This window comes from Eptatretus burgeri, chromosome 2 (genome assembly GCF_056783735.1).
Source record: "Eptatretus burgeri isolate ZD-2024b chromosome 2, Ebu_testis_v1, whole genome shotgun sequence".
Lineage (NCBI taxonomy): Eukaryota > Metazoa > Chordata > Myxini > Myxiniformes > Myxinidae > Eptatretus > Eptatretus burgeri.
The window spans coordinates 93,997,154-94,008,973 of NC_140962.1; the positions used below are offsets into that span (position 1 = coordinate 93,997,154).

Below are 11,820 nucleotides of genomic sequence, written 5' to 3' on the forward strand. Positions count from 1 at the left end.
CAGAACTCTTTTGCTGAAGAGTCATGGCAGGTGAGGGAGGTACCCACAAGCCAACTGGCATGATGGCAACTGAAGTCACATCTGAGAAAGAGAGAGTTGAGATGAGAGGACAGAAGTTGGCCCATGTTTTCAGCGAGCAAGATGTAAATTGAGTCATCACTGTTTGGAGGACGGTCCAGCAGACACATAAACATGAGGTGGGAGTGGAGGGGATGCCACAGACAGAGGTATTCTTGGGAGTGTAGGGGAGTGAGGTCAGTGCATGGAGAGTGAGGAATAGAGTTTTTGATGAAGAGAGCAACTCCTCCACCAGGACGAGGCTCAGGTCTGTCATACGAGAGGAGGAAGTAACCATGGAGAGATACAAGGGTGTCAGAGACGTCTTGAAGGAGGAAAGTTTCTGTTAAACAGATGTCTGGTTTGTCAGAGGCAACCTACATGGAAAGATCTGTTAGGTTTGAGCGATGGCCCCAGATGTTTGAGGTCCACACTGTTAAGGAAGAGGGAGGGGAGGGGGAGAGTAGAATGAGGGAGGAGGGAGGAGGAGGTAGGGAGAGATGTTGACAGTGTGTGGGGATTATAGAAGAGCTTGGGGAGAGGGCTGGATGAGGAGAAGAAAAGGCTCAGTGGTGATGGGATGAGGCACAGTCGGGAGTCATAAGAGATGGGGCAGAGGGAAGTTAAAGAATGGAGGAGGTGGAGGGATGAGATGGAAGAGAGAGGGCAGGGTAAGGAGGCAGCTTTGTGGATGTGAGGGGGTGGATTTTGAGAAGGGGGAGAGAGAGGTGAGTTGAGGGAAAAGGGTGAGGGGGGAGTTTTTGAGAAAGGTGAGAAGGAAGCTTGAAAGGGGAAGAGTGTGAAGGTTTCTTTGAGAGGGAAGCTTTCCGAAGAAGGGGAGACAATGAGAGCAGGCACAGCCAAGGGGCAGGAGGGTGATGGGAGAATTGGGGAGAGAGAAAGGATGAGACTTGGCAGTGGTATGGTAAAGAAGAGAGCAGGCAGGGGGAGGTACAATATTTGAGGGGTTGGGAAGAGGGGGAGGTGTTCTCGGAGGAAAGAAAGAGCATGTTGAAATGTTGAGTGTACTGATTGAGAGCGAGATATCTGTTAGGTTAGAATGGAGCCCACATATGTCAGAACACTACACAGTTTGGGACATCAGAGGAGAAGCTGATACTAAGACAGAAGACAGTGAAAGGGACACAAAGAGTCGAGGTAGGATGAGGGGCAAGATGGGAGGGGTAAGGAGGGGGAAAAACAGGTGAGGGGTTAGGAGGAAGATGAAGTAGGTGGGGTGAATTGGCACTGAAGTTGAAATTTGAAATTTGGGGTAAAATTTGAAGAGCATTTGCATATCAGGTCGTTGAATTCAACCACATATTAATTTTGAAGTTAACAATGACCAAAAGGTCAAAATAGGCCAATAGGCCAATTTGAGCCAAACTTTCAAAAGTCCTCAATTTTAATCTGATTAAGTTGAAATTTGAAGGCATCTGCACATCAGGTCACTGAATTCAACAAACTATTATTTTTGAGGTCAACATCAGCCAAATTTCTAAAATTGTCAATTTTCATTCCATTGACTTGAAATTTGAAGAGCATTTAAAAATCAGGTCACTGAATTCAACCATCAATTACTACTGTGGTTTACTTAGGCCAAAAGCTCAATATAGGCCAAAGGTCAACAACTTAGTTGGAATTTTCTAACTCTTCAATTTTCATCCGATTGACTTGAAATTTGAACAGGATTTGCATGTCAGGTCAATGAATTCAACCACAAATTATTTTTGATGTCAAGTGGTAACAAAAGCATAATTTCTAAAATTGAGAGATCGGGCTAAAAACTATAGTGCATATTTTATGATATCTCAAAAAGTTGAAGACGAGTTTTGACAAAATGACATGGATATGTTGGTTTGGTGATAAAAACAAGCCAGTTCGATTTTGTTTGAGATCCAGCCCATCAGTAGTATACAAAACGTAAACTGCTCAGCCTGGCGGAGGTGTGCGCCCTACCGAGTGCCGTTCTATATTGTTCTGTTTTGTCAAATGTCGCTCTGTGAGTAATTTATATTTGTCTGTCTGTTTGTCTTTGAAAAGGATGTCTCAAAAAGTTGTGGATGGATTTGGATGAAATTTGGTTGACATGTTGGGTGTGTCATAAAGACAAATTGATTCAATTTTTGTGTAGATCTGCATCCGATAATTTTTTCAGTGATTCTTTACCATTGAGAGATGGGGCCAAAAGGATATATCGCATGATATCTCAAAAAGTTGTGACAAAACTATATGGATGAGTTGGTTAGGTGATAAAAAAAGCCAGTTCTATTTTGGTTGGTCCACATCCAAATCCGGCCCTTCAGTGGGATACAAAACGAAAAATATTCAGCCTGGCGGAGGTATGCGCTTTACCGAGTGCCGTTATATTTTGTTAAGTGATTGTGTTGGGTGTCTATCCTCCATCCAGGATTTCATACGAGTTCTTTGGTCTGTGAAATAAATAATTTATTTATTCCTTATGCTTGTGTCATGTTCCTGCCATCTTCCCCATGCCAACAATTTGGCTTATTCATTCGTAACATTTGGGGGCATAAATTGTCATTCCTCAGTTATATTCTCTGGGTTTTAGACAGCATTTTGAGGAGGTGAGGTAATAAACTTGGCTTTCCTCAACCAAATTTAGCCTCAAGCCAGTTATTCATGGGATTATAATTCCCAGTATGTGGAATTCTCACCTTTAATCGGTTACAGTTTTGGTTGCGGGCTGTACACGTGACAGTATTTTTCAGCTTCTGGATATCATTAGCAGACTAAATTATTTAGAGAGAGACCGAATCCATAGGCCAATTTTATGGATGCCAAAGAAAATCTTATTGAAAACGAGCGGTAAAGAGTTTATCATAAAGGTGAAGATCACAAAAAGGCATTCACATGTACCCTCACCTGAACAAGTTGCAGCAGAAAGCGCAACAGCACTTCATCCCCTTCAACCTCAAACCTTCGCACTGCTAAATTCCTTGCCTCACGATCTGCAAAGCGAAATCCCAGAAGCTCAAAAGCCTCATTCAGTAAGAGTCCATGTTGGGGCCATGCAGCAAGCAGTGCATAAGCTTCTTGGACACTTTCATAGCTTCCCCATTGCACACTCTGCATAAGCAGAGGCAACCCACGGCACTGTGTGGAACAATACTGCCGAACATCCCACAGGCGTTTTATCTCCTCGCCTTGTAGATCTTTCAAAAAATGAGAGTTTAGCAGGTCAGATATCCATTGATACTGAACACTGTCTTTGGCTAGATGGCGTGGGTCGAGTTTGTTGGGTGATTGCGATGGTAGGTGTGATTTCTCACTTTTGGTAATGCTGGAGAACATCACAGGGCATTTGTACTCATCCATATGTAAAACAAGTGCCACTGAACCATTGATATTGGGATTTGAAACTGTTGAAAAGTGGCCTGCAGGTTTGTCACCCTCAATATCTTTGGCAGGTGGCCACAAATGCAACAACAGATGGCCCTGGCGTAGAAGTGAGTGGTGATCAAGAAGGAGAATATTCCCAAAGTGATATGGTTGTGTTGAACCACCAGCATTTGAATGTCTTGTGTACAGTCGAAGGAAAAGACGAGTACCAAGGGGTATGTCTTTCATCCGTATTGAGAAATGCATCCAGCAATCCCATGTGACAGTGGCGTTGTTGTGCTTCCCAGTCTTTGTAATTGGAAGGACTGGCGTTTTTGTGGTTCCCAGTACCTCTTCACCATGACGCAACTCTGCTTCAAGCCACGTCTCAATACCAGGTGGCAAGCCCTCAACTTGTTCCTCAGGAAAACATGCTCCTCGAGCTCGTACACGCAGCAATCGTTTGCATCTCCAGAGGGGAAGTTCTGGTAAGCACTGGGCTTCAGTGTCTGAGAAGGAACCTGGCTGTGTCTTTAATTTATTCTGCCTTAAGGATATTTTTGTGGGATTATTGGGACAATCTCTGCTTGTGGGCACAAGCTCATTATCGGAGTCTTTGGTATGCAGGTCTGAAAGCCAGACAAGTGTCAAATGAATTGGCTCACCATGACGAAAGCAGTACCGTATCCACACAAAGTTGACAAAGGGTGATGTTCCACACAAGTACTCATCTCGTCCGCAAACTCTGAGTACTAGGTCTTCAACTGATGCATGGGATGGCAAAATGGTTTGTCCATATGCACCTTGGAATAATTGATGCATAAAGGATGATGGTGAGTCAAGAGATGTGATTCTCAAAACTTGCTTCTGAGATTCCCAATGTAGAGTGATTTTAATGCCATCAGGTGGGAGGGCATGTCGTAGGTGGTCAGGCAAAGGACGAGTCGTCAACCATGGCTCCATGGAATAATGGAGCCAATCCCGACTCTTGATCTCAGGTTTACACACTTCCCTCAAACTCCTCCGCATCTCTTTCAGTTCAGGATCACCAAGTGGAATGTCTGATTGCAGCAGATACTGCAGATCATAACCTATCAGCGTGGAAATATCTCTTTGAGAAACCTCATCAACATTCCCCTTTCTGAGTAATAAGCGCAGTGGAATGCTGTTGTTTTCGTCACAGGTTTGTACACAATTCAGCATAAAAAGTGGCTGTTCTGAATCTCCCAATTCTAAAAGTTGTGAAGATCCCACGTCAGAGCCGTTGGTATTTTTGACATCATTGTTGTCATTACTCTCATCAAGGAGCAGTGTGTAAGCTTTGGGATCATTTGGTGCTCCATCAAGTGGAAGAATACGTTGGAGACACCCTTCTTGCCACACGGCTTCCATAAGTAATTTCCCGGTGCAGTTGCTGCGGACGCCGATTGAGAAGTGCTTTCCTGTGGACAATGACACAAGAAATGTGACGATTTTCAAGCCTCGCGGTGCAGGCTTGGGGACTTCGAGAGTTGTCATAATATTGTTTGAGGTGCAAGGTAGCCGTTCAGTGCATGAAGATTCATTCAGATTTGGTCCAAGTATCACAAACTAGACTGTGGGGTAGGGAAGTGGAATTATTTTTTGGATTATTGTGTCATCACAACAATACTTGCAAATTCCATATTTAAAGTGAAACGCATGCCAAATTCAAAATCAGAGAAGTAGCAGAAATGATTAGTTACTCAAATCTTTCACTTTACATCTTTGAATAAAAACATGTGATCATAAGTGGAGAAAGGAGTAAACGGAACATGGTGAAATTTCCTTTCTTCTCTGTGAAGGCAGCCATGTCTTATCCATCATCACCATCAATGTACAATACTATTTACAGAGCATCGTTACTTCAAAGCAGTTGCTGGGTGAAGCGTTATGCCAGGTGGTTTGCCATTGCCTGCACAGCAGTCAGTTGAGGTAGGAATTTGCAATTTGATCAAGGTGCCAGACTACCAGTGAAAAGTCACCCATTCTTTACAAAGGACACCATCGGATATTTAACATTCATTAACTAATGCTAGTGGAGGAGATGCCCAGTTTAACACAGACGTTGAGGGATGGGATGGCACGCACACTGATGAATCACCCTGGCTGAAAAAAAACCAGGCCGACTGTTTATAGCTGGGCCAAGAATCAAACCCAGGCTAGGTAGCTCAGAGACTAGTGTGCATACCACAAGACTTCCCTGATCCTTCTTGTCCATAATTGGCTTTCAAGCAAACATATCATGTCACTTAAACATTTATGGGGCTGACTATGAAGCATAGATGTGAGATCACATGTTATAGCCAGTCGTACATAAGACATGGCTACTTCTATTGAAAAATACTGCAGTAGGTTTTGAGATACTCTATCTCAGACCTTAATGCTCTTTGCTGCACTAGGTTTTGAGATACTCTATCTCAGAGCTTAACACTCTTTGCTGTTTCTAAAGTTGAGTGTCAGACCTGCTACAAAAGTCATGTAAATAAACGCTTGACCATAAACTTAACCTTCGCCAATACAATGACCATAACCTTAGCCCTAATGTGAACCTGAAGTATTATGCTTGCCATTATTGAGAATGTATTCTAGAATCATCCAAAATTTAATCAGCTATATTTCTGGAGGAGCAATAATTTGTGATTTACTTTTAGGACTTCACCACCAACAAAGATTTTCTCCATAGCTCAATGGAGTACTGCATTCCTCTGTGGGATGGCACTCCAACATCACATCTATCTATTCTGTCATTTGTGGAATGTAAAGCTCTCAGCATTATTAGAATTTCCAATGATGTGGTCGAAGCACAAAATCTGGTGCTTTCACATTGCAGGCTGTTCGGCCACTCAGTTTCCTTTTTACCGTCTCTCCTCTGGTTTGGATCTCCTTGCTCTCTCAACACTATGACCTTCCCAAACTCTACGATATACGGGTTCTTCCAGTCACCCCATGCTGGAAAAAAAATCCCCAAATCCAGGCTGACTTTAACCTCACTTATAGTTCCTCTTTTCTCCCGTTAATTGTTTAACCACCTTCCCGAGGCTGTTCAATTGCACTCTTCCCTTTAGGAGCTTCAATGAGTCAATGAACTATGTTCTCATGTCATCCCCCCCATCCCCACATGCAATCTTTTACACACCATTAACCCAACCAAACCCAACTCTCTTACTCACAGGTTACTGTGTTTCCTCCCTTCCTCTCCTCACTTTACTCTTTTCCTGTTTGTTAATTCCCTTGCTTATTGTGTCCATCTGATGCCCCATTGCCACAATGTCATTACCTACTTCTCCAATGTTATTACGTTCTTCCTGTTCTTCCATGAATGAGCCTCAATGCTAAATAAAAAATAATTAAAGTACAGACTGTAAGATAAGGTGCCCACAGCTTTTGTCCTTGGGGGAGTGAGCAGGATTCAACAGGAGAGGTGGGGGTTGGCAAATGACTAAATAAACCAGAAATAACCTTGAATGACACAAGGAAGATCACAGTGAGCAGGCATCAATGTTTGTACCGTCCTTCTGAGAGAAGTCAAAAAGGGGTGTCCCGTCAGCCACCATTATCTGCTGGACGTTAAAGATCCAACAGTGTCCCTCGTGAAGAGTAGGCGAGATATTGCCAGTACCATGGTCTGTTGCTCTGACATTGCAGCACATCACATCGCTAAATTCAAAAGTCTGGCTCCAAGCTTGAGGGGACATTGCATCAGCTGAACAGCCACGCATTGCATGCAAAAGAAGAAGCCTTCCTTACCTCTAAACAAGATGTAATCTTCATGCAAAACCAAACAACTACAATGCATGAGATTTAAGTTGTGTGGAGCAGCATTTGACTTCATAAAATATTTTCCTTCAGTTTGTTCTGTATTTTATATGCCTATCGAAAGAATCCAACTATACTGCATTCTTTGGCACTTGTTTGCAGTGCTTCACTGCATGAAGAGATTTACTTTCTCATTGAACAACATTTTGATGAAAAGCGTTCACAACAGCTTACATTCATTCTCATTTGTGCATTGACACAGGTGTGCAACTGGTTATTCTGGTTATTCTGTGTTTCAGGGTATTTCTTGACACACCTTCATAATAGAGACATAAAGCGAGTAGTATTATTTCATGCTCATATATAAAGGCCTGTCAAAAATGATGGGTTGGAGTTATTTTAGAAAAGTGGAAGATATGATGTTTCGAAGCAAGAAGCGTTATGTTAAAACACTACATGTACAAATGTGATCCTATTTTCTTTATATTCTGGGACGTTTCATTTCGACGTTACAGCCTCGTGAGCATCCCAAAGTCTGAAGCCTTGGCCTAGCATCAGGTGTACTTATATCTTCTATATTTATGAGACATCCTACGAATGTAAATGAACACTCGTTTTACGCTGCACACGTTGCACATCATGTGCAGTGAATTTCATGTCCCTGTGCCTTGCAGTTATTACTTATTTTTAAAGCGCTTCTGCCTTTAGGCCCGGTTTGCACGTCACTGTCTACATTTCCAACAGAAGACACGTAATTACCCTTTTATGGAAAATGATGTTATTGGAGGTTTTTTTATCCTCCAAAATAGACCATAGTGAACACAGAGTTGTGTTGAAAGATTGGCCATTAAACCCCTACTCAAATCGTCCGAATGAAGGGGGACAGACAAATAAACAAACACACACTGTGTTTATATAAGGGGTAGATTAGGGCTGACAGGATAGCCTTGGCCCAAGTGGTATGCACACTCTCCTCAAATATGTCTTGCTGGGTCCGAATCACGTCCTGGCTATAAACTGTCATCCTGGTGTTTTGCAAGCATGGTGACTCATCAATGTGTGTGCCGTCCCTCAGATGGATATTAAACGGACATCCTGTCTGCCAGCATTTGTTGATGGATGTTAAAGATCCCACGGTGTCCTTCAGGAAGAGTAAGCGAGCTATCGCCGGCACCATGGCCAAATTCCAAATTCCTGCCCTAACCTACAGGGGGTATTGTACCTGCAACACAGTCATGCCCTCAGCCAACAACGCTACCCCGCAGCCTAATGTTGCATACGAACGAAGAAGATCGATTTATTTGCATATTCAAATGTCATACACCTGAAAAGTTGACATAGTCGGAAAGTGACGTCATTATCCAAAATCAATGTTCCCAGCATAAACATTTATAGAATCCATAAAAACGTTAAACTCTGTGAATTTAAGAAAGTGAGCTATGATGCCACTTCTGTGAATTTTAATGATGTATAACTTCAGCCTTAAAGGGGCTGTCACACCTTGACGATTTAGCCAGCGCATGCCGATTTATGAAAAATTTGTCTTAAACCCTGGCACACGTCGAATACGTTATGGGTACGTTAGGTGCACGCTGAAAAACACTACCATAGGTCGTATTACGCTGGTTTAAAACATTGTACTTTTTGGTTGTCCAAAAAATTTTGCATGCTTGAAATTTTACGACGTACTCCGCGTTTGGTTCACACGTTCCGCAAGGCTGGCCATAAGTTGTAGGCACGTTATGCGATCATTGACACACGTTAATTGTATGTTACTCATAAGTCGAAACACTTAGAGGTAACATTCGCGTACCCGAAACTTATTTCTAACCTATGAGTAACGTTTTGTAAGCACGCTACACGAACGTTGTTCACACTTCGCAACACGCTACTTGAAAGTTCCTCATACGTCGAAACACATCAAAGTAATTTTTAGGGTACCCGTGACTTATTTATAACCTACGAATAACGTGCTTGGGAATTATTACGCTATGCATACGCTAGACTATCATTGGGCATAAGTTGTGGACGACTAAAACAGGATAAACAATCGTTGGTACAACTTATCTATAAGTTATCGAAGCGTTCTGTGTTCATTACTTGTACATTATGCATTTGTCAAAGTCGTTTTTAATACTTTAAAAAGTAAAACAAAGAAATATTTCATCGTGGGAATGAGGAAAAAAAAATTAGCCGAAAAGAACATCGAACAATGGTGCAAAGTAGTCTCCTATTCGTGGACGATAAGAGGATCCATCATCACCCACACCCTCCCCATCACACCCACATACGACTACTGACATAGACATACTACTACTACCAATGCAACTACTACAACTACTACTACTATTACTACTGTCACGCACACCAACTACTACTAATAGTATTACTACGACTGATACTACTTAACTGGCATTGACATCTACTCAACATGGAGTCTGGAACAATGATGGGTTCCTCTTGTGAAGCCCATTTGTATATACAAATTCCCCTTAACGCTGCCAATACGCCATTACACGGTAGATGTAAGTTAGAAACACGTTCAGTAAGTGCTGTGGTCGTCCGGAAGATGTCAATCAAATTCGTCTACATACGACAATGTGTGTTTTAGATACGTTACAAATAGGTTCATAGCATGTTACTCAAAGGTTTGTAATATTAGTAACGGGCACATAACGTGTTGGTCAGCTTGGTTTAGTTCTCAAGTCGTTTGAAAAGCTTCAATAACAAGATAATTTGAAGTCCAAATCAACTTGACCTGTAATAGATACACAGTAAACCCTCCAATATCGCAGGTTCCAATAACGCAGGCAACCGATTGTGATCCAATTCCATTATCTTAGTAATTAATTTCGGCCAATCGCGGTTTTTGAGCCGACACGAGTCGTCGTTTGCATCCGCGTGTACGATTACTTCCCATTACGAGCCTTTTCTTGTTTCTCGTGCACCGTTAATTGGAATCGTCAGACCAGAACACGGAAACAAAGCTAAATTTAAAAATAGCACCGCAAAGCGGGCGTAACCCCTCAGGCCCTTGACGCAAACCAATTTCAAGATGGTGGCCACATTGAAAATCGCAGCATGCCCATTTTCGAAAGGAACCTTCCTCTACTCAACCCCAACACACCCAGCAAAAATGGATTTAATCAGACAAGGCGTTCTCCTCAAAATTGACGGAAACCAATTTCAAGATGGCTGCCGTGGCGGCCACAGTGAAAATCGCAGCATGCCCATTTTGGAAAGGAACCTTCCTCTACTCAACCCCATTATACCTCGCCAGAATAAATTCAATGTGTGAAGCCGTTCTCAAGTTATTGTCCGGAAAACAAATTCAAGGTGGCTGCTCTCGCCGCCATATTGGATATCGGATTGCGCTGAATATCAAAAGGAACCTTCCTCTAAAAACCCCCATTATATCACACAAAAATGAAATAAATAAGTCAAGCCGTTCTCAAGTTATTGTCCGGAAACCAAATTCAAGATGGCTGCCCGAGCCGCCATATTGGATATCGCATCGCACTGAATATCGAAAGGAACCTTCCTCTACCCAGCCCCAACACACCGTGCAAAAATGGATTTAATCGGACAAGGCGTTCTCGAAATCGATGGAAACCAATTTCAAGATGGCTGCGATGGAGGCCACATAGAAAATCGCAGCGCGCCCATTTTCGAAAGGAACCTTCCTCTACTCAACCCCAACACACCCTGCAAAAATGCATTTAATCAGACAAGGCATTCTCCTCGAAATCGACGGAAACCAATTTCAAGATGGCTGCCATGGAGGCCACATTGAAAATCGCAGCGCGCCCATTTTCGAAAGGAACCTTCCTCTACTCAACCCCAACAATTGACGGAAACCCAAAGTTGACAGACGGACGGACACCTGGATAATGCCTGTGACGACAATACCCCTTAGCCCAATTCGGGCTGAGGGGTAAAAAAAACATCATGACCCTGTTCCATTGTCAATTTCGTACTTATTATACAATCAATTTATCCATTGAAATTGGTTCAAAGTAACCTATTTTTTAACCACCTCTCCCCACTGACACGGATACATTCGAAGGGCATTGTTTTTTAACTCGAGTGAAATTCTGCATTCCTTCATACCATCTCCATCTCCCTCCCCATTGACAGAAACCATTTGAGACATCAACAAAATCGAGTTAGTAATGTAGTGTGAAAGTGCAAAATAAGACTTCAATACAATTACCTTTGGCATTTGCTGTTCCACACATCCCGCAAATCCAGGATTCTGACCGACTGTAGTTTAATACACCATGAAAAGATCGGACGAGGTCTGAGTGCTTGTAGATACTACCTGTCAACTCTCTTATACCTGAGATTGAGGATGACGTAGCAATCGTTACACCTTGACTGATTCTTTGTCCCACCTACAAGCGGAAGAGGGGGGTAGATAGGAATGTTGGAAAGACAGTAGAATTGAATTTGCATGAAGATATGAAGTCACCTGCATTGTCATTCTGATGTAGGTGCACCATTATTACTTTGTTACAAAGCGTCGGTGTTGCCGAAGCAGTTTATTGGTAAGGTTTAAAATGGGTGTTTGTCATTGCCTTCCCAGCAGTCATTATGGCAGGAATTTGGAATTTGGCTACGGTGCCGGACTGCCGGCAATAGCTC

General features: G+C 42.6%; 1 protein-coding gene across 3 annotated transcripts in view; it reads right to left on the reverse strand.

Annotated features, from left to right (window-relative positions):
• The window catches only part of LOC147032583 (phosphatidylinositol 4,5-bisphosphate 3-kinase catalytic subunit gamma isoform-like), a 108,476-nt gene extending 96,898 nt beyond the window's left edge, over positions 1–11,578 (reverse strand). For 2 of the 3 annotated variants that reach the window (XM_085870323.1, XM_085870324.1), the window contains exons 1-2: positions 11,390–11,570; positions 2,944–4,994 (exon numbers count right to left, since the gene is read on the reverse strand). In XM_085870323.1, the coding sequence (XP_085726449.1) occupies positions 2,944–4,917 (1,974 nt within the window). In that variant the 5' untranslated portion in view covers positions 4,918–4,994; positions 11,390–11,570. Of the gene's footprint in view, positions 1–2,943; positions 4,995–11,389 lie in introns of all 3 variants that reach the window. The other variant, XM_085870322.1, reaches the window with a different exon arrangement.
• Between the last annotated feature and the right edge of the window lie 242 nt (positions 11,579–11,820).